Source organism: Rhinatrema bivittatum, chromosome 4 (assembly GCF_901001135.1).
Source record: "Rhinatrema bivittatum chromosome 4, aRhiBiv1.1, whole genome shotgun sequence".
NCBI classification, from domain to species: Eukaryota; Metazoa; Chordata; class Amphibia; order Gymnophiona; family Rhinatrematidae; genus Rhinatrema; species Rhinatrema bivittatum.
The window spans coordinates 485,598,262-485,621,939 of NC_042618.1; the positions used below are offsets into that span (position 1 = coordinate 485,598,262).

Sequence of the window (23,678 nt, forward strand, 5' to 3'; positions counted from 1 at the left end):
AACGTTTATAAGTCCAAAGATTTCCCAAAGATATACTTACCAATCATCTTTAACCACCATTAAATTGATCTTCACTCAGTTAAAGGGTTTGAGATTTGCGCGCCTAATGGTGCACGCTTCCAGTCCTCTTCTACTGCAAAGGGTGTGGGGCCTCTGGAAGCTGGGGCTGTGGAATTCAATCCCTGGATCGCTTGCAGTGACCTCTGGAGTCGTCTCCTAGGGGATGCTGGGAGCAGTATGCAGATGAGCATTCCGGTCCTCTTCTACTGCAAAGGGTGCGGGGCCTCTGGAAGCTGGGGCTGTGGAATTCAATCCCTGGATTGCTTGTGGTGACCTCTGGACGCCTCTCCCGGGGGATGCTGGGAGCAGTATGCAGATGAGCGTTCCGGTCCTCTTCTACTGCAAAGGGTACGGGGCCTATGGAAGCTGGGGCTGTGGATTTCAATCCCTGGATCGCTTGCAGTGACCTCTGGACGCCTCTCCTGGGGGATGCTGGGAGCAGTATGAAGATAAGCCTTCCGGTCCTCTTCTACTGCAAAGGGTGCGGGGCATCTGGAAGCTGGGGCGTGGAATTCAATCCCTGGATCGCTTGCGGTGACCTCTGGACGCCTCTCCCATGACTTTTTAATTTCCTAAGAAGTCTCTCATGAGGGACTTTAAATGCTTTCTGGAAATCTAGATATACTACATCAATTGGCTCACCTTTATCTACATGTTTACTTATGCCCTCAAAAAAATGTATCAAATTTGTAAGGCAAAACTTCCCTTGGCTAAAAACATGTTGGCTTTGTCCCAGTAAACTATGCCTAATTATATGTTCAACTATTTTGCTCTTTATGATAGTTTCTATCATGCTGCCTGGCACAGATATCAGACTAACTGATCTGTAGTTTCCTGGATCATCCCTTATTCCCTTTTTAAAAATCGGCATTACACTGGCACCCTCCAGTCTTCAAGTACCATAGATGATGTTATTAATAGTTTTACAATTTTCAATAGAAAGTACGCAATTTCATTTCTCAGTTATTTCAGCACTCTGGGATGTATACCATCTGGCTCAAGTGATTTGCTACTCCCACATTCCAGTGGGAGCACTGAGAGGAGAGATTACCTTGCTGGTGGCTGAAAGGAATCAGTAAGTTTTTGCTTGGGACATTGTCTTTTTTAAAAGTATTGGGGCAAAGTTAACTATTTGGAAATATTATTTAGTGTGTTTGTGCTTTTAATAGTCAGTAAGGCAGTGAATAAAAAAAGTTAGACTGTATTTTTAAATAGTCAGTCAATAAGGCAGCTAGTAAGCAGTAGGTAGTGTGTTTATTTTTAAAAGTCTGAAGGCAGCTAGTAAGCAGAACTGAGTGTTTGTATTAAAAAAAAAACAAAAAACACCAACCCCCCCCCCCCCCCCCCAAAAACAAAAAAAGTAGCCAGAAGCTAGAAATAAGCAAGAAGCAGTGTATACCTAAGTAAAAAGGTTGGAAAAGTTCAGTTCAGTTACTCACCTTGGAAAGGTGTTGAGGTAGTGTGATTTGGTTTGAATAAGTACCAACATTTGTTAATCAAGAGAGCAGCGAGTCACTCTGGCTGACTAACTGAAGTTAGACTGTTTGTATTTCCCACCCCTAGCTCATCCTTTAATTTATAGGCAGGTGCCACTTTCACAAAAAAAAACCCAAAAAACAACAAAAACTTTATTGAGAGTTTGATCAGACCCCTGTAGGCCACTACCAGAATTATAGCGAATTCACTAATACAGTTAAAGGACGTTAATTAGACACATTCCTACTCCCTTAGCAACCTAAAACTTAACTAGGAACTGATCAAAACTGAGATGAAGGCAGCAGTCCAGCAGAAAGAGGGGGGCTTCCCAGTCTTTTGCATCGAGTGTCACATGTATGATTTTTTACCCACCGGTGAGAAGTTGTACATGTGCATGCGATGCAAAGAGCTCCTGGCTCTCAGAGAATGAGTCCGATCTCTGGAGACTAGAGTGGCAGACCTGGAGGAGCTGAGGCAGACAGAGAGGTATATAGATGAGACCTTCAGGGACATAGTAGCCAAGTCCCAACTTCAGACTGGCAGTCCTGGTGCTGCCTTGGAGGAAGAAGGTCTCATAATTGGAAAGCATGAACCTGGTGTAGCAGGAAAGGATCCTGTAGCAAGGACCTGCTCTCCAGGTGATGCATTGTCCTTTCGCACTGAGGATATCTCCCCAAGGCCTACTACCCAGGAGGGAAGGGTTAGGTCAGCCATCACAGTTGGTGATTCGATTATTAGGAATGTAGATAGCTGGATGGCTGGTGGGCGTGAGGATCGCCTGGTAACTTGCCTACCTGGTGCGAAGGTGGCGGACCTCACGCGTCACCTAGATAGGATTTTAGACAGTGCTGGGGAGGAGCCGGCTGTCGTGGTACACGTGGGCACCAACGACATAGGAAAATGTGGGAGAGAGGTTCTGGAAGCCAAATTTAGGCTCTTAGGTAGAAAACTTAAATCCAGAACCTCCAGGGTAGCATTCTCTGAAATGCTCCCTGTTCCACGCGCAGGTCACCAGAGGCAGGCAGAGCTCCGGAGTCTCAATGCGTGGATGAGACGATGGTGCAAGGAAGAGGGATTCAGTTTTGTTAGGAACTGGGGAACCTTTTGGGGAAGGGGGGAGTCTTTTCCGAAGGGACGGACTCCACCTTAACCAGGGTGGAACCAGACTGCTGGCGTTAACCTTTAAAAAGGAGATAGAGTAGATTTTTAACTAGAACAAAGGGGAAAACCGATAGTTGCTTAGCAGCGCATGGTTTGGAGGGAGGTATCTTCAAAGGATACTAATGACGCATTAGAATTAGGGCATCCCGACAGTGAGGTTCCAATAATTAGAAAAGTAGTCCAAGTGCCTGTAACTAAAAACTCACCTGAGCTAAAACATTTTAACTTATCCCTATCAATTAAAAAGCAGAATGAAAATACAAACAAAAAACAAACTTTGAAATGTTTGTATGCTAATGCCAGAAGTCTAAGAAGTAAGATGGGAGAATTAGAATGTATAGCAGTAAATGATGACATAGACTTAATTGGCATCTCAGAGACATGGTGGAAAGAGGATAACCAATGGGACAGTGCTATACCGGGGTACAAATTATATCGCAGTGACAGAGAGGAGCACCCGGGAGGAGGTGTGGCGCTTTATGTCCGGGATGGCATAGAGTCCAACAGGATAAACATCCTGCATGAGACTAAATGCACAATCGAATCTTTATGGGTAGAAATCCCTTGTGTGTCGGGGAAGACTATAGTGATAGGGGTATACTACCGCCCACCTGGTCAAGATGGTGAGACGGACAGTGAAATGCTAAGAGAAATTAGGGAAGCTAACCAAATTGGTAGTGCAGTAATAATGGGAGACTTCAATTACCCACATCAAACGAAAAGTGCAGGGAGAGGGTCAATCCTGACAAAAGACTCCAAATAGATTTCAAAGTTGATAAAGATTTTTATTCATTTATGAGGCAACTCCACTGATTCAAATCCCAAGCAATGCTTTACGGAGTTGCCTCATAAATGAATAAAAATCTTTATCAACTTTGAAATCCATTTGGAGTCTTTTGTCAGGATTGACCCTCTCCCTGCACTTTTCGTTTGATGTGAGATTATCTTAAAGTGCAGTCTGCTCTGATATACTTTTAGACTTCAATTACCCCAATATTGACTGGGTAAATGTATCATCGGGACACGCTAGAGAGATAAAGTTCCTGGATGGAATAAATGATAGCTTTATGGAGAAAGTATTCTCTCCCTCAGTCCAGGACTCTCACCGTCCACTCCCCAAGACTCTCCCTCCACACTTCTCCCTCTCAATTGTCTAGGGCTCTCACCCCACTCTCCTCCCCATTCCCACGTCCACTGCTCAACACTCTCCCTAACATTCTCCCACCCTCTTCCTCCCCAGCCCAGGATTCTCACCCCACACTCCCCAGGGCTCTCACACCAAAATGCCCCCCCCCCCCCATCACGGCCTAGGGATCTCACCTAACCTTCCCCCTGCTCAGTTCTTTCACTCACATTCCTCCCAGCCTAGTTCTCTCAGCCCATATGCCCACCTTCCCAGTGCTCTTACCCTACATTCACCCCCTGCTTAGAGCACTCCCATCTTTCTATCCTTGCACAGTGCTCTCATTCCACCTTCCCCCCTGCTCAAGGGTTTCCTCCTCCTCTCCCCCATTCAGTGCCCTCTCCCCCTTTCCTCTGACTAGTGTGCTCACCCCCCCCCCCCCCAGTGCTCTCATCCTACAGCCAATACTCTTGCATCATTCTCCTACCCTGCCCAGTTCTCACTGTTCTCTCCTCTACCCTGTGCTCTCCTCACTCTTTCACCCACGAGCACTTTCATCCTTCTACATCCCATGCTTTTACTCTTCTTCCCCTAATTTCAACCTTCCACTTCCTTTGGTCTTTGCTCCTACGTCCCACATCTCTCTACCTCTCCCCAACAGTGCTCCCACTTGCTAAGAGAGGCTACTTCTCAGCACTGGCTCCTTCTCCTACATCCTGCAGCTTAGTTCTTGTGAACAGAATGAGCCAATCAGCTGTGGGAGGCTGGGAAGAAGCTCAGCAGGCCTTCCATCGCCAGCCTGAGAAAGCAGGAGAGGAGGACACGGGAGGGAGCCTGATCCTGATGCTCTTCCTGCCGGGGTCCCTGCATATGAGAAGTTCTGGCAGTGGGGCCTCCTTCACAATGGAGACCTAGTACAGCTGTCCTTCCTGCCCTCCACAATGAGACACATCATATCCCTCACGCAGGCCTCTATAATGAACATTTTCTGCCTGCACACTAGGCAAAATCTGAAATCCACTGGTGGTCTTCTCTGACATCGTTGGTCTTTGGTCTTCTCTGACATCGTCAGTAAAATCAACGGACGGAGAAACTTTTAAAAAAGGCAAGGCAAAGAAAAAAGAGGTTTCCCAATTGGTGAAGGCCTAAAGACAAGAGTATCTAAAAAGCTTAAAATACTATAAACCTAAATAGGGCACAAGGGCATGAAAAAATAACAGTAAGACACAGAGTCATAGAAAATAAAGAAAAATGCACTCTGCAGCACAAAATGCATCTGTTGCTGGCATCGGAAACAAAAGAACTGGGACATGCTGTGCAGTCATGTGAGCGCAGGAACCTTTCTGATAGAAAGTTCTGGAAAATGTACTTTATGCTTTGGCACTGTAGGTAACATCATTCATCCATATGACTGGTGTCATCAGAGAAAATATTTTACTCTCATTAACTGTTTTTCCTAAAACAGGAATTCATTTTTTTAAATGAGAAGAAAATCAGGACAAGAGGCAATTCATTTTCAGAATACTGCTCGACAAAAAACAATCTTTCAGTGATCAGGATCTACTGCAGTCAACTGCCGAGGCCTGTCCTATTGATCTCATGGCCAGTCTGGTTTTTCGGATGCATATTCAGTGTGGGTATCCTGAAAAATAGATTGGCTGTGGGGTCAATAGGATACATTTGGGACCTGATCTAATGATTACTCTGTAGTTTTATAGAAAAGAATCACAAGCTATTGGACACCAACCTGTGCAGCTCCTCCATTTTGTCCTCTGTTGGACCCGTTATTAGTAAGCAGTGGCGTAAAATGGCAGTCATGGAACGGAACTGCTGAGCATCATTCTGTGTGACACAAAATGCAACAAGGAATACATTCATTTTCTGCATTGCAAATAATTTTGGCTAAGAGGATAGCATCACATATATCATTCAAAATCAATCATTCAACAACAAAACTGAAAACAAAATCAAGGCTTTTCAGGAGAAAGGAATATTGCTTACCTGTAATAGGTGTTCTCTGAAGACAGCAGGACAAATCAGCTGCGTCAGTGAGTGATATTATCTGATGGCGCTGATATGGATATGCTCTCTCTGAGCATGCGTTGGATGAGTCTCCTAAGTCTTTTTACTAGCTGAGTTTCAGTTCCAAGGGGAGAAGGGTGGGACTATGCAGCTGAATTTTCCTGCTGTCTACAGAGAACTCCTGTTACAGGTAAGCAAATTCACTTTGCACATGGACAAGAAGGAGAAAATTCAGCCACACAAGTGAAAACTCCCCAGCTGAAGGTTGCATGAAATAGTTTTTAGTTTTCTTATAATAAATATGCAACCCCTTAGAAAGGAGAAGATGGGACAGTGGAAGCTGCTATTTGAAGAGGTTTTAAAATACTGTTTGGCCAAAGGTGCTATCTGTAAAGTTCAGTTGAAGATTTCTCGTCTGTAACGAGCTCGCTGCGCACAATTCGGACGCGTAAGGCAAACCAGCGATACAGTCTCCAGTTTTGCGCGTCCGTAGCGCTTCTTAAAACAGACGCGTAACCCTTCCCGCACCCGGCATGTAAATGAACGAATTAGCTGTATAATGAAGGAATTAGCTATTCCCCTCCGATACCGTAACGGGCACTCAGGTTCTCTCATTAGTAACGCACTGTTTTGCCGCGGCCGTAACGTGTTAGTTTACCGCCTCCCCCTAGTAGGAGTTAGGACTGTGAGTCTAGTAACAAATCCATTGACACCGCTTAAGATACTCAAAAACAATAAAACACAATTTAAAAAAAAAGCGATACAGAGATGATCGAGAAAATGTTATGATGTGGGACACATAAAACCTGTCAGAAGAAAAAATAAAAATTTTTAAATACCTGTCGGAGGGCCGCGTGGTTCCAGGCGGCCGGCGGCGGCGGGAGCCGGGTGGTCGCGTGTTAAATCTAGGCTGCGGGCGGGTGGGCGCCTGTTCCAGGCAGCGGAGGCGGGGGGACACGCGTTAGTTCGAGACGGCCGGCGGGCGGTCGCGTGTTAAATCTAGGCCGCGGGCGGGTGGGCGCCTGTTCCAGGCAGCGGCGGCAGGGGGGACACGCGTTAGTTCGAGACGGCCGGCGGGTGGTCGCATGTTAAATCTAGGCCGGGTCCGCACAGGCGCGCATTCATTCACTGCCGGTGGGGGCTGAGGCAGCCCCCACCGGCAGTGAATGACTGCGCGCCTGTGCGACCCCTGCGATTCGGCGCTCACGGCGTGACGTCACGGCATGTGACTGCCTTGAGCGCCGAATCGCAGGGGTCGCACAGGCGCACATTCATTCATTCACTGCCGGTGGGGGCTGCCGGAGAGGCAGCCCCCACCGGCAGTGAATGAATTCATTCATCCAGGCGGAGGAGCCGGCTGCTTTCGCCACCGGCTCCTTCGCCTGGATGAATGAATGCGCGCCTGTGCGGACCCGACCTAGATTTAACACGCGACCACCTGCCGGCCGTCTCGAACTAACGCGTGTCCCCCCGCCGCCGCTGCCTGGAACAGGCGCCCACCCGCCCGCGGCCTAGATTTAACACGTGACCACCTGGCTCCCGCCGCCGCCGGCCGCCTGTACCCACGCGGCCGTCTGAAACTAACGCGCGTCCACCCGCCGCCCGGAACAGGCGCCCACCCGCCCGCGGCCTAGATTTAACACTCGACCACCGGCCCCCCGGATCCTGCCGGCCGCCTGGACCCATGCGGCCCTCCGACAGGTATTTAAAAATTTTGATTTTTACACTTCCTGGTGCCTGTCATTTCAAATGTCATTTGAAATGACAGGTACCAGCGCACCCAGGTTACTGTATAGGCGCTGTATTAAGCGCCTATACAGTAAAATGGGTTACGCGGGCATAACCCTTCCCTACCACTTTAAAGCCGCGGCATGCATTTGCATGCGATTAGAGGAGAGTATCGGGGACTAAGTGAAGAGAACTGTGCGTGCGGGGAGGAAGGGTGCGCCTGACACTACCGCACTGTTTCTACCGCGGCCTTACTGGATCGACCTGTGTGTGAGAGACTTTTTCCAGGCAATAATTTTTGACAAAGATGTGAACAGAGACTAAGCAGTTGCACGGAGCAAAGAAAATCTACTAAAGTTGCAATTGTTGTGATCTGATTACTCTTGACCGTTTTATTTATTTATTTTATTTATTTAACAGTTTTATATACCGAAGTTCTGGTAACAAAGTTACTAATCACTTCGGTTTACATTACAACAATAGATTGATAGTATAAAGAATAATGTCTTACAATGAACAGGGTAAAAAGAACTTGGAAAAAATAAATAATAATAACTTAATAGGAGTAATTTTATACAAAGTGGTGGACCGTCCTGGAGATCAAAGCTGAGATATTGAGTTTGAGATTAAGAGAATGCTTGGTTGAACAACCAGGTCTTTAGTCTTTTTTTACAGGTGGGAGTCGATTGTTCAATTCTAAGGTCTGGTGGGAGTGAGTTCCAAAGATTTTAGTAAGGTCTATGCCTGCATCCTTATAATAGAAGGAGATATAATCTCACAGCCAAGAAGAAAGTGTTTGCCTTCCCATTATATGGTCTTGTTGGTTTAGATTATGAGAGATGAATAACTGAGAAGTTTTCTTATAAGGCTTTTTCCTTTCCAAATTAAAGAGTATAGAACTTCTATAGCCAAGGTGTGGAGTGCTTGTTTTGCTTTACTGTCATGAAGTCTTAGAGAAAAAAAAGAAGAAAAGACTATTGACTGATTCAAATGGAATTAAGAATCGACCTTCGGCAGAAATTTTGGGTGAATTCTCGGTACTACTCCATTTTTTAATATTTATTATATGGAGTACCTACTGCTGGTGCCTGGAGTTCATACATTCTACAAACTGAAATAACTGCTACAAGAAAAAGAGCCTTCTAACTTGATGTTATTAGATGTCAAAAGCTCAAATGGAGGCTTGATCAATCTTGACAGGTTTAGGTTCCAGTGAGTTGGCAGGGCTGTTATAGGAAGGTGAAGATGGAAGATTCCTTTTATGACTCTTGCTACCATCAGAAGGGGAAACACCGGAAGACCTTCAGAAGGTGATGATATGCTGCAATAGTGCATAGATGTACTCTGATCAAGTTAGACTTCAGACCTGACTTAAGAGATGGAGAAGGTACTGCAACAATGTGGAGGATTTGCAATGAAAGGAATTTTGATGTTGGGATCTAAACCCGAGAGAGAAACTCTTCCATTTGAAACTGTAGGACTGTAATAGAGATCTTCCTTGCTGTTAGTAGAATAGCTTTTATCTCTGAAAGACGAGGCATGCCCTCTAAGATTCTGTGCTCAACAACCATGCTGTAAACGCTAGAGAGCAAAGACTAGGGTGAAGAAGAGACCTGTTGTATTGGGTTAGAAGATATGGAAAGACTGCAAGGAGTATTGATTGAGCTATTGCCAATTTTTTAAGATAATGAAACCAAGCTTGGCATGGGCAGAAAAAAGCTATTAGAATAATTTTGCCCTTGTCACAACTTGAGGATTACTTGGCAACTAGCAGAATTAGGGGAAATGCATACATTAGCCCTTCTGACCAAGAGATGGCAAATGTATCTGATGCTGTGGCATTGGGATCCAGTCTCTTTGAACAATACAGAGGAAGTTTGAGGTTGAAAGGAGCTGCAAAGAGATCCACTCAAGGAAGACCTCATTGTTGGAAAATGTTCCAAAGGGTCTTGTAATAGATACACCACTTGTGAAGTTGAAGGTGAAGGCTCAAAGAATCTGCTGCAATGTTGGTTTTTCCTGGAATATGAAAGGCATCGAGGTGTAGATTTCTCTGTACCTATAAGGCTTACTGACAAAATATTTGAGATCATGTTCATCTCTGAGCTAGGAGTGCTTTGAAAACTGCTTTTATTTCTATAATATTTATGTGAAGCTTTGATCCTTTTTGGTCCATAATGTTATGTCTGTGGACCCGTGGGCTGAAATGAGATCGGCTCTACCTGCAAGAAGGAGCCCTGCAGGTTCTCATCAGCAGCAGGTGGACCTAGGCGAAGCAGAGACCAAACAGGTCCTTAACCTATACCAGCCCACGTTCCCCTTGGGTTGAGCCTTTGGGTGGCAGGACTTAGATGAGGATTTCTGCTAGATTGGAGATGTGTTCCAAGGCCAAACAAAAGTCATAAGCAGCTGGCGAGTAGACATGTCAAGGTCCAGGCAAGGGTCAGAGGCAGCAGACAGTCAGGCATATCCAGTGAGGAGAAGAAGATGAATGGATAGGGCTGAGGCAGACAGGCAAGGCAAGAGCAAGTCGGGCAGGCGCAAAGACTGGAACAGGCTGAAGATGAAGACTGGAATAGACTTGGGAAGCAACATGCACTATGGTCGATAGCTGGATCTGTTGCTGAGGTGAGTTGTTTAATAAGAACATAAGATATGCCATACTGGGTCAAACCAAGGGTCCATCATGCCCAGTATCCTGTTTCCAACTATGGCCAATCCAAGTCACAAATACCGGGTAAGTACCCAAAATTTAAATAAATTCCATGGTACTATTGCTGTCAACAAGCAGTGGTTATTCCCTATTGATAAATAGCAGTTTATGGACTTCTCCTCCAGGAATTTATCCAAACCTTTTATAAACCCAGCTACAGTAGCTGACTTAACCACATCCTCTGGCAATGAATTCTAGAACTTAATTGTGCACTGAGTGAAAAATAATTTTCTCTGATTTGTTTTAATTGCCCTACTTGCTAACTTCAAGGAGTGCACCCTAGTCCTTGTATTATCCGAAAGAGTAAATAACAGATTCATGTTTACCTGTTCAGTCCTTTCATGATTTTTAAGACCTCTATAATATCCCCCAGCAGTCGTCTCTTCTCCAAGCTGAACAGCCTTAACCTTTCCTCATAGGGGAGCCGTTCCATGACCGTAGATCATTTTGGTCGCCCTTCTCTGTTCTTTCTCCAGTGCAACTATATCTTTTCTGATATGAGGTGATCAGAATTGCACAAGGTATTCAAAGTTCGGTCTAACCTTTGAGCAATACAGAGGCATTATGACAACCTCCAATTTGTTTGCTATTCCCTTCCTAATAATTCCTAACATTCTGTTTGCTTTTTTGACTGCTACAGCACACTGAGCCGATGATTTCAATGTAATATCAACTATGATGCCCAGATCTTTTACCTAGGTAATAACTCCTAAAATGAAATCTAACATTGTGTAGCTACAGCATGGATGATTTTTCCATATATGCATCATTTTGCACTTGTCCACACTATATTTCATCTGCCATATAGACACCCAATCTTCTAATCTCGCAAGGTCCTCCTGCAATTTATCATAATGCACTTGTGATTTCAGTACTCTGAATAATTTTGTGTCATCTGCAAATTTGATCACCTCACTCATCATACCTCTTTTCAGATCATTATAAATACATTAAAAAGCACTGGTCCAACTACGGATCCCTGAGGCATGCCACTGTTTACCTTTTTCCTTTGTGAAAACAGACCATTTAATCCTACTCTCTGTTTCCTGTCTTTTAGCCAGTTTGCAATCCACAAAAGGACACCTCCTCCTACCCCATGACTTTTTAGTTTTCTTAGAAGCCTCCCATGAGGGACATTGTCAAATGCCTTCTGAAAATCCAAATACACTACATCTACCGGTTCACCTTTATCCACATGTTTATTCACTCCTTAAAAAAAATGCAGCAAATTTGAGAGGCAAGACTTCCCTTGGGTAAATCCATGCTGGCTGTGTCCCAATAAATCATGTCTATCTATATGTTCTCTGATTTTATTCTTTCTAATAGTTTCCACGCTTTTTTCAGGCACTGAAGTCAGGCTTGCTGGTCTATAGTTTCACGGATCACCTCTGGAACTCTTTTTATATATCAGGGTTACATTGGCCACCTTCCAGTTTTCAGGTACAACAGATGAGTTTAATGGTAGGTTACAATTTACTTGTAATAGTTCTGAAATTAATTTCTTATTTCTTTCAGAACCCTGAGAATACCATCCGGTCCAGGTGATTTGCTACTCTTCAGTTTGTCAATCTGGCCTACTACATCTTCCAGGTTCACTGAGATTTGGGTCAGTTCATCTGAATCGTCACCCTTGAAAACTGTCTCAGGAACAGATATCTTCCCAACATCCTCCTCAGTAAACACCAAAGCAAAGAATTAATTTAGTCTTTCTATGATGGCCTTATCTTCTCTAAGTGCCCCTTTAACCCCTTGATCATCTAACGGTCCAATTGATTCCCTCGCAGACTTCCTGTTTTGGATATATTTAAAAAGTTTTTATTATGAGTTTTTGCCTCTTTGGCCAACTTCTTTTCAAATTCTCTTTTAGCCTGTGTTATCAATGTTTTACATTTAATTTGCCAATGCTTATGCTTTTTCCTGTTTTCTTCAGATGGATCCTTCTTCAAATTTTTGAAGGAAGATCTTTTGGCTAAAATAGGCTCTTTCACCTCACCTTTTAATTATACTGGAAATTGTTTGGCCTTCCTTCCACCTTCTGGGAAGCTGCCCTTATATAAAGCAGTGCTAATGATGTCAGCTCTAGGGGCCACGTGGACTTTCCCACCTTGGTCCCTTTAAATGCCAGGAAGTGGTGAGGGCACGTGCCTAAGGGGAGGCACAGTGTGTTGCTGTAGGCAGCATCATGCCTGTGGCATCTCACCATATCTGAGAGCGGAGTCCTGTCGTGTGGCTAGCTGGAGCCTTTTACCTGTGTTGGGGAGCAGCGGGACCGAGCTGGCTGGGGAAGGTAAGTCAGCGATTCATGTGAGCAGCCTGTGGACTAAGTGTGCTCCCCAAGCTTGACTGGATCTATATGTTGTTAAGATTTGTTGACTCTGAGGTGGCTGGAAAAAATATCCTAATAGCAGATTTGATGAGCAATTCCACTAATACAGAGTGTGCAAAAGAGGGAAAGAAATCAGTATTCTGTATGAAAGTGGCTGAGAATGCTGGTTCCAATGATATTTTAGATGCCACTGTGGTATTCTCATGTGCAAGCACGCAAAAGGAGTCACAAGGACTGTAGTTGGCATGGGACTGAGTAGTTCCATGAATCCTCTGGCTGAGACTGATTTCAGGTTGCAAAATTAATATACTAGTTTCATCCTTTAAAAAGGAAGTCTTTTCTGGCCTGAGTATAGAATCCTGCTTCCAAGAATGCTAAGTGATTTGAGGGCATTAAATGGGATTTGTCATAATCAAAGACAAATCTTAGCGAGAAGAGAGTGCGAATTGTGAGAGTTGTGAGATCTTGGCTTATTTGTAAGGATCTGCACAATATGAGCCAATTGTCTGAATATGAAAATACTGACAATGTGCTTTCTTATATAAGCTGTTACCACTGCTAAACATTTCATGAAGACTCTCTGGGCTGCTGAAAGCCCAAATTTAAGGACTTTCCATTGGGAATAGTTGTCATCTACTGTGAACCTGAGATATTTACTGTTGTTTGGATGGATGGGAAATATGTGCATACGCATCTTGGAGATCTAATGTTGTCAACCAATTATCCACTTCTAGAAGGGGAAGAATGGTGGTTGGTGAGTTTGTTTTGAACATTTCTCATTCAAGACACTTTTGTTTAATTCTCTTAAATCCAGGATATAGTGAAAGCAAAATGATTTTTTGGGAATAAAGAAGTACTCTGAGTAAAACCTCTTGTCCTCCTCTGTTTTTGGAACTGGTTCTATCGCATGTAACACAAGGAGAGATGCTAGCTCTAGTCTCAGTATTGGCCTCTGAAGACCTGATATGACAAATAGAAAAAATGTGCAGAAGAGTTTCAAACTTCAATCTGTATTCTTTGAGAATGTTGAGAACCCAATGGTCTGTCATGATAAGAGTGCTACAGTGTTTGAGGGTGGCATGCTTTGTTGCTGCCCATGCTGTACCTGTTATATGGTGTGTGTGTGTGCACTTGTGTATGTGAGTTTGCACTGCTGCAGACTGTGCTGTACCTGTGCTGTGTTGCTACAGTGTTTGAGGGTGGCATGCTTTGTTGCTGCCCATGCTGTACCTGTTATATGGTGTGTGTGTGTGTGTGTGCACTTGTGTATGTGAGTGTGAGTTTGCACTGCTGCAGACCGTGCTGGTACAGTGTTTGAGGGTGGCATGCTTTGTTGCTGCCCATGCTGTACCTGTAATATGGTGTGTGTGTGTGTGTGTGCACTTGTGTATGTGAGTGTGAGCCTGCACTGCTGCAGACCGTGCTGTACCTGTTATATGGTGTGTGTGTGTGTGTGTGTGTGTGCACTTGTGTATGTGAGTGTGAGCCTGCACTGCTGCAGACCGTGCTGTACCTGTTATATGGTGTGTGTTTGTGTGCACTTGTGTATGTGAGTGTGAGCCTGCACTGCTGCTGCCCGTGCTGTACCTGTTATATGGTGTGTGTGTGTGTGCACTTGTGTATGTGAGTGTGAGCCTGCACTGCTGCAGACCGTGCTGTACCTGTTATATGGTGTGTGTGTGTGTGTGTGTGTGTGTGTGTGCACTTGTGTATGTGAGTGTGAGCCTGCACTGCTGCAGACCGTGCTGTACCTGTTATATGGTGTGTGTGTGTGTGCACTTGTGTATGTGAGTGTGAGCCTGCACTGCTGCAGACCGTGCTGTACCTGTTATATGGTGTGTGTGTGTGCACTTGTGTATGTGAGTGTGAGCCTGCACTGCTGCTGCCCATGCTGTACCTGTTATATGGTGTGTGTGTGTGCACTTGTGTATGTGAGTGTGAGCCTGCACTGCTGCAGACCGTGCTGTACCTGTTATATGGTGTGTGTGTGTGTGTGCGCACTTGTGTATGTGAGTGTGAGCCTGCACTGCTGCAGACCGTGCTGTACCTGTTATATGGTGTGTGTGTGTGTGTGTGTGCACTTGTGTATGTGAGTGTGAGCCTGCACTGCTGCAGACCGTGCTGTACCTGTTATATGGTGTGTGTGTGTGTGCACTTGTGTATGTGAGTGTGAGTTTGCACTGCTGCAGACCGTGCTGTACCTGTGCTGTGCTGGTACAGTGTTTGAGGGTGGCATGCTTTGTTGCTGCCCATGCTGTACCTGTTATATGGTGTGTGTGTGTACTTGTGTATGTGAGTGTGAGTTTGCACTGCTGCAGACCGTGCTGTACCTGTTATATGGTGTGTGTGTGTGTGCGCACTTGTGTACGTGAGTGTGAGCCTGCACTGCTGCAGACCGTGCTGTACCTGTTATATGGTGTGTGTGTGTGTGTGTGTGCACTTGTGTATGTGAGTGTGAGCCTGCACTGCTGCTGCCCATGCTGTACCTGTTATATGGTGTGTGTGTGTGTGCACTCGTGTATGTGAGTGTGAGCCTGCACTGCTGCAGACCGTGCTGTACCTGTTATATGGTGTGTGTGTGTGTGTGTGTGCGCACTTGTGTATGTGAGTGTGAGCCTGCACTGCTGCTGCCCATGCTGTACCTGTTATATGGTGTGTGTGTGTGTGCACTTGTGTATGTGAGTGTGAGCCTGCACTGCTGCTGCCCGTGCTGTACCTGTTATATGGTGTGTGTGTGTGTGCACTTGTGTATGTGAGTGTGAGCCTGCACTGCTGCTGCCCGTGCTGTACCTGTTATATGGTGTGTGTGTGTGTGCACTTGTGTATGTGAGTGTGAGCCTGCACTGCTGCAGACCGTGCTGTACCTGTTATATGGTGTGTGTGTGTGTGTGCACTTGTGTATGTGAGTGTGAGCCTGCACTGCTGCTGCCCATGCTGTACCTGTTATATGGTGTGTGTGTGTGTGCACTTGTGTATGTGAGTGTGAGCCTGCACTGCTGCAGACCGTGCTGTACCTGTTATATGGTGTGTGTGTGTGCACTTGTGTATGTGAGTGTGAGCCTGCACTGCTGCAGACCGTGCTGTACCTGTTATATGGTGTGTGTGTGTGTGTGCACTTGTGTATGTGAGTGTGAGCCTGCACTGCTGCTGCCCATGCTGTACCTGTTATATGGTGTGTGTGTGTGTGCACTTGTGTATGTGAGTGTGAGCCTGCACTGCTGCTGCCCGTGCTGTACCTGTTATATGGTGTGTGTGTGTGTGTGCACTTGTGTATGTGAGTGTGAGCCTGCACTGCTGCTGCCCATGCTGTACCTGTTATATGGTGTGTGTGTGTGTGTGTGCACTTGTGTATGTGAGTGTGAGCCTGCACTGCTGCAGACCGTGCTGTACCTGTTATATGGTGTGTGTGTGTGTGCACTTGTGTATGTGAGTGTGAGCCTGCACTGCTGCTGCCCATGCTGTACCTGTTATATGGTGTGTGTGTGTGTGTGCACTTGTGTATGTGAGTGTGAGCCTGCACTGCTGCAGACCGTGCTGTACCTGTTATATGGTGTGTGTGTGTGTGCACTTGTGTATGTGAGTGTGAGCCTGCACTGCTGCTGCCCGTGCTGTACCTGCTATATGGTGTGTGTGTGTGTGCACTTGTGTATGTGAGTGTGAGCCTGCACTGCTGCAGACCGTGCTGTACCTGTTATATGGTGTGTGTGTGTGTGCACTTGTGTATGTGAGTGTGAGCCTGCACTGCTGCAGACCGTGCTGTACCTGTTATATGGTGTGTGTGTGTGTGTGTGCACTTGTGTATGTGAGTGTGAGCCTGCACTGCTGCAGACCGTGCTGTACCTGTTATATGGTGTGTGTGTGTGTGTGCACTTGTGTATGTGAGTGTGAGCCTGCACTGCTGCAGACCGTGCTCTACCTGTTATATGGTGTGTGTGTGTGTGCACTTGTGTATGTGAGTGTGAGCCTGCACTGCTGCAGACCGTGCTGTACCTGTTATATGGTGTGTGTGTGTGTGCACTTGTGTATGTGAGTGTGAGCCTGCACTGCTGCAGACCGTGCTGTACCTGTTATATGGTGTGTGTGTGTGTGTGTGCACTTGTATATGTGAGTGTGAGCCTGCACTGCTGCAGACCGTGCTGGTACAGTGTTTGAGGGTGGCATGCTTTGTTGCTGTCTATACTGTACCTGTACTGTGGTGGGGCAATGTGTGTGGCCTGCACTACTGATGCCAATGTTGTAGCTGTTCTGTGGTGAGGAAGCTTGCAAAGAGAAATGTATTTGTTTAGCCCATTTATGTGCCGTTCACATGAACTTCAAAGTGATTTACAGTAAAAACATGCAGAATATAAAAACATAGGGTCGAGTTTAAGACCGGCGCGCGCACATGGACGTGGCTATTTTATAACACGCTCGCATCAAACTGCGTCTTATAAAATACTATAGCCGCGTGCAATGGGCGGCAGATTTTAACATCTGCACGCGCATATGTGGCAGGTGGTCTCTGCCGCATGCGCGGGGGGGGGGGGGGGGGGGATTTTAAAAGCCCACGCACAGCGACAGGAGTAGGACTTCCCCAGTTCCCTCCCAGTCAGCTCCAATTAAGGAGTGGACTGGGAGGGAACTTCCCTATACCCCTACCTAATCTTTCTACCCTGTCCCCTCTCCTCCCAGACCCCTAACCCCTTCCAAGCTCCTCTGGCGCAGAAGTAATCTTCACCCGCTGTCCCGGCCCGGCACTTCTGTGCATAACGGGTGTTACGCATGTGGCCGGGCCCTTCCAAAAATGCACGCAAGGCCCAGCCATGTGCCTAACATCCATTATCTACATGCGTAATCCACTTTATTGTGTATGATGGCATCCTGATGACACCTGGCTGGCAAGCAGTAAGGAAAACGATTGCAGATTACAGATCACTGATGCAAGCTGTATGAGAAGGAACAGGGAGTCATATAGAGAACGTAATAAAGCTCTTACCTCACTGTGTACATTCCTGCTGTCCAAAGTCACATTAAAGAGAGCTTTGAGTGCCTCAATAGCACATTCAGTATCCTTCAGCGATAGGCGAGAAGCCTGATCATCCTCTGCTGCTATGTATTTACCCAGCCAGCTTATACCGAGCACATTCTCCAAAGTATGGGTCAGCAGGGGCAATGCCTGTAGCTCATTCCGCAGCTGGGATCGGATGTCTGTGTGCAAAAGTGACAGCAGGAAGAGAAGGCGCAGGGTAAAGGACTTAATTTCCTGAGTATTGGGCTGATCCTGGCACAACTGCAGGAGCTTACAAAGTGCAGCAGCAACATTTAGCTCCAGGCTGAGCTTCTGGGCCACAGGGCTGTTAAACACAATATTGCACAAGCACTTCAGAGCTTCCACGATGATGGGGAAATGAAGATCTTCCCCCAGGCATTCCTGCCCAGGATCCAGCTGGGCCAGCTTCATCAGAATCTGCAGGCTTCCCTTGGAAGCTACAGGAATTAGCAGCTTCTTGTCTCTTGAGAGAATGCGAAGAGTTTCCAGGCATCTGAGATGACAGGAGGGCTTTCTGCCTGTCTTAAGGACATTTAATAATTCCTCACAAAGTTCCTGCACACAGAAGAGAAGCAATCACAAACACCATTACCTGAGGCAGCCATACACTCCCCCTTCATCCCTCCTACCCCATTCACCAACACACACCACAGCACAAGCGCTGTTGGGATGACAGGGTTGTAGCTTTACTTACTTACATGTGATATCCCATGCTCCAGCAGTCTCAATCCCTCAAGTGATTCTCCACTCACCACTGCCCTCTGCCAGTCAGGCTGAGGTAGCAGCTGGAGTGGCCATGCAGGTCCAGCCCATACCTGTCTCTACCACCCTCCAGCCATTTGGCTAACACTTCCTTTGAATACTTACTGGCTGCCCTAGAACTGCGACATACTCCTTCCGTACATAACCTGTCCCCCTCCCTCCATCACATGCTACCTACCCAGCCAGGGCGAGTCACCTGCTGACCCTAACCCTGACTTTTCCCCTTTGTCCAGCCACCACTGGGGGATTTTCTCCCCCCTAGTTAAGATGCCTGCCTATCACACCGGCCCAGGAGCTTCCACATTTACAGTATTTTGTAGTTTGGTTTACTTAATGTTTCTTTTTTAAAGTAACATTTCTTTTGTATGTAGGCACTAAACAGCATGGCAGGTAACTCTGAATAAATTTTAATTTAAAGTAATACAGGATTTGTATTCGTCCATTGCTTAGGAAAATCCTATTCAAAGCAGATCAGAGTAACAATAAAAATAATACCCCCCCCCCCCCAACACTTAAATTATATATAATACATGATAAAATGGAGATTATGCTACTAGGAGAAAGAAAGTATCAATAGCTTCATATCAAAAAAAGCAGATCATATTGTATGCCACCCAATTTCCCCAACTGTGCACATCCTGAATTCCCACCCCCACAGAGAAGTCAAACAGCCAGGAATAAATGGATTATAGTGGACTCTGGCAGAATAAGGCCTGTGATAAAGAGACATCCACTCTCCCCACTGTTTCTCTTACATTATACTTTTTCTGCATGCAATAGAAAATGGGTGTAGTCACCCAGTGCACCCAGAAACCCTTAAACAGTATTAAATGTCATAAGAGGAAGCTTCTTCTCCTGGGAAACTTGGTCATCAGAGGAACCAAATTGGGAAACCATTTTGATGGAGGCGTAAAGTTAAATGCCTTCCAGAATCCTCTGCCAGTAGAAATACCAACCACATAGTCAATGCAATTATGGAAGAAAGTACAGACTCCAGTATCAATGTTATTATCCATCTGGGAACCAATTACCTTGCTAGAAATGATATCCTTGAAGCACGGAAAGATTTCCAAAATCTAGGGAAGAAGATTAGACACATGGCAAAGACCACTGCCTTTTCACAAGTATTACCTGTTCATGGAAAGGGTAAGGAAAGGCTCTGCCATATAGATAACTTCAATTTATGGATCAAAACATGGTCTAAAGAAAGTAGATTTGGATACATTGTAAGCTGGGGGCGTGCATGGAGGAAGAGATGACTGTATGGTAAGGATGAGCTACATTTCTACTTAAAAAACAACATGGAAGACGGTCAAGTAGAGCCGGGAGGCAAAAGAAGTAGAATGAGACCAGTTGCCTTAGGTGAAGGGAACACTTTATTAAATTTGTAGTTTAAAATCACAGAATTGGATAAAATATGGCCGACTCAGGCTGAGTTCCATCAGGGGCTGCAAAACATTAAGGGCTGGATTTTAAATCGTTTACGCGCGTGGACGGGCCTTACGCACGCTGGCCGAATTTTCAAAGGGCCCAGCCGCGTGCGTAAACCCCTGGGACTCGTGTAAGTCCCGGGGTTAGCGAAAGGGGAGGTCCTTGGGGCGGGGAAATCCAGGGGAGCGGTCCCGGGGCAGGGCTAGAGGCGCCTGGCACAGTGGCCATTTGCCGCTTTGCCTGCGCGTGCAACTTGCTCCTGCTCAGAATTTGGGGGGATAGGGATAGGGGGAGGGCAGGATAGGGGAAGGGGAAGGAAGGTTAGGTTAGGCTAGGGGGGTCCGAAGTTCCTTCCCAGTCCGCTGTTTCATCGATGTTACTTGCGTCGGGCGGGCTTTGTGTTCTGATAGGGAATCTGCCCTCTGCGTTGATGGATCCCGATGCGCACAGACTCATTCATTCGGCGCCGACTTTTTTGAGTTGAGGGTGAATTGTCTCTCGAAACCTTCCGTGATACGGGGTTTTGTTCCATGACCTTACCTCCGGTCCCGGAGGCTTATTGGTCCCACGACGAGGCCCTTCTCTTCTGGGGTGGCGCCCGCGACGCCGGCCCCGGTGAAGAATGAGTCGTCGACGGCCTATTTGTGAGCTTGAGTTCCATCATCCTGTAGGCCCTATGACGCCGGGCTCGCGGGGACATCCGTCCACAAAAATCACAATCGGACTGATTGCGATCCAGTCCCAAACATCGGTAACGGTGATCATGTCCATCGGTGATGGACATGATCTTACTGCAGGGACATGGTTTGAATCCCAAAGGCTTTTTCGACATTTTCCCTACATTTTTTTAAAAACCTGTGAGGAGAATATGGCTCCGCGTGCGCTCCCACGCGCGGAAAAAACAGACTGAGGAGAATCTGTTACTTTCCTGCGCGGGAAAACACGCGCAGCCGCAGAGTCTGAAAAAGTCTACACTCTGCTACTTAAGCTCCGCCTCCCGAGCCCTGATTGGCAGTTCCCATGACAGCATGGCTAATTCAGCCCTGCTATTGACGGGAAACAAATACTTCAGTTCAGTCTTCACTAAAGACGACCCTAAAGAAGGACTGTTGCTGGTTGAGAAGACCGTAGATGGGGGTGGGGTAAACGAAACTCCATTTACAAAAGAAAATATATGGGAAGAGGTAGGTAAACTGAAAGGGGCAAAGCCATGTGGCCGGATGAGGTTCATCCCAGGATACTGAGGGAGTTCAGAGATGTGCTGGCGGCTCCGCTGTGTGACCTGTTCAATAGATCCCTGGAAAGTGGACAAAGCCATGGGGCCTGATGAGGTTCATCCCAGGATACTGAGGGAGCTCAGAGATGAGCTGGCGGCTCCGCTGTGTGACCTGTTCAATAGATCCCTGGAAAGTGGACAAAGCCATGGGGCCTGATGAGGTCCATCCCAGGATACTGAGGGAGCTCAGAGATGAGCTGGCGGCTCCGCTGTGTGACCTGTTCAATAGATCCCTGGAAAGTGGACAAAGCCATGGGGCCTGATGAGGTTCATCCCAGGATACTGAGGGAGCTCAGAGATGAGCTGGCGGCTCCGCTGTGTGACCTGTTCAATAGATCCCTGGAAAGTGGACAAAGCCATGGGGCCTGATGAGGTTCATCCCAGGATACTGAGGGAGCTCAGAGATGAGCTGGCGGCTCCGCTGTGTGACCTGTCCAATAGATCCCTGGAAACAGCAGTGGTGCCACAGGATTGGGGAAGAGCGGTTGTGGTCCCACTATACAAGAGTGGTAGCAGAGAAGAGGCTGGTAACTACAGGCTGGTTAGCCTCACCTCAGTGGTGGGAAAATTAATGGAGATGCTTCTGAAGGAAAGGATAATCATTTATCTACAATCTGGCGGATTGCTGGACTCAAGGCAGCATGGATTCACCAGGGGAAAGTCTTGTCAAACAAATCTGATTGATTTTTGGATTGAGTGACTAGAGAACTGGATCAAGGAAGAAGGCTCAATGTGATTTACATGGATTTCAGCAAAGCTTTTGATACGGTCACACACAGAAGTCTCATGAATAAAATGAGAAGCTTGGGACTCGGTGACAACACGATAAGGTAGCGGCAGCTACTACCCTAACAGAAGGCCATGGGGGATTACTATTCTTAACCAATTAGCTTGCATGATTTTGATACAACTGCAGCATCGCTCTCTGCTTCGATAGGGGGTAGGAGGGGGATGGGAAGTGGAACTGGATTCAGATAACAGTCAATGCTGGGCCCTGACTTTTACAGTCTGGGGACTGATATGCAGACATTAGGGAGAAAGCACAAGACTGCTTCTACGGGCAAGACCAAACGCAAAGTACGTTCAAGCAAAGCAATATATGAATTAACAAGAAGGCTTCTCACCCTGTAAAAATGGCGCGGGCCATCCAGTGCTCCTACCATGTGACAGGGGCTGACCAATGGCATGGATACCCTGTCACATGGTAAGGGCAAAGGGCCATCGGCGCCATTTTGATTTGTGGCAGCCGACGGCCCGGGAGCAGGAGATCGCTCCCGAGACCCCCACTGGACCACCAGGTACCTGTAAAATGTTTTTGGGGGGGGGGGTCGGGAGGGGGGGGGGGAAGCAAAGGGATTAGTTTTAAAGGGTCGGGGTGGGTGCCGTTTTTCCCGCCCTCCCCCAAAACGATAAGAGAACCCCCACGATCAATATCGTGGGGTTTTCCTATCGTTTCGGGGGAGCCCCCGATTTCTGACGATTTTGAAAATATCGACGATATTTTCAATCGTCCGAAGCCCGATTCACATTCCTAATTTTTACTGTGTGATTCAGTCTAAATTCTAAGTGCAAGCAAACTGCAGAATATAAGATTTTTAATAAATTAATCAGAAGTTCTCACTGAACAAGAATACCAGAGAAGAAGCTAAAACCAAAGAGATTCAGGTCAACTAACCAAAACACCAGGTTGGAAGAGTTTTGCAGAAGATCAAGTAGCATAGCTTCCATTTGTAGCTTTACAAGCAACTGGGGTGCCATCCCGATGACAGAGTTTCCTCTGGACCTTCTCAGTTTCAACAAAACTGCTGACTACATCATGATGGACGCTTGGAAGATAACACTTGGGCTCTCTAAGGGCTCTGAACATTAGACACAAGATTTTAAAGTAAACCCAATCCAAAGTAAAGAAATCAGCAAGGAAGTGGCCATCTTATCTCTTTTTTCCAGTAATTAAACTACAGCATTTTGCACAATTTGAAGATGAGCTATGGTCTTTGGAATGCCCAAAAAGACTAAGTTGCAATAGTCTGAAGGGATAGGACTACTACCTGCATGACAGTTATTTATTTATTTAGTGCTTTTTTATACCGGCATTCATGATACAGATCATATCATGTCGGTTTACAAATAACAAGGGTAGTAACCTAACTATTAACATGGTATAGAGAAGACAAAAGTTAGAAGTCTCAAGCATTGTAGGAAGAGGCACAATTGCCTAATGATCTGCAAATACTCTTCTAGCTATTACAAGTGGACACAGCTATGGGGCTGAATGAATACATATTAAGGTCCCACTCACTGGAACTCACTACCACCAGACATACGCCTCGAACCGTCTATGAACAATTTCAAGAAGAAATTGAAAACATGGCTGTTCATCCAAGCCTACCCAGAATAAAAGTCCTTAATCCGTGCCAAAGTAGACCACAATAGGCCTACCCCTTTTTCTCATATTGAGGAACTATGTTTTGTTATACTCCATCTCCTCACCTCGAGGACCTTGTTTTAGTTAACCTGTCTTTCTTAGCTGCCTGTCGTTACCCCCCCTCCCAGTTGAATTTCCTGTTAAAA

General features: G+C 46.3%; 1 protein-coding gene across 1 annotated transcript in view; it reads right to left on the reverse strand.

Moving 5' to 3' along the window:
• LOC115089460 (synembryn-B-like) overlaps positions 1-23,678 on the reverse strand; it is a 161,345-nt gene that overhangs the window by 67,198 nt on the left and 70,469 nt on the right. The window contains exons 4-5 of the mRNA XM_029597551.1: positions 17,585-18,193; positions 5,568-5,662 (exon numbers count right to left, since the gene is read on the reverse strand). Of these exons, the coding sequence (XP_029453411.1) occupies positions 5,568-5,662; positions 17,585-18,193 (704 nt within the window). The remainder of the gene's footprint in view (positions 1-5,567; positions 5,663-17,584; positions 18,194-23,678) is intronic.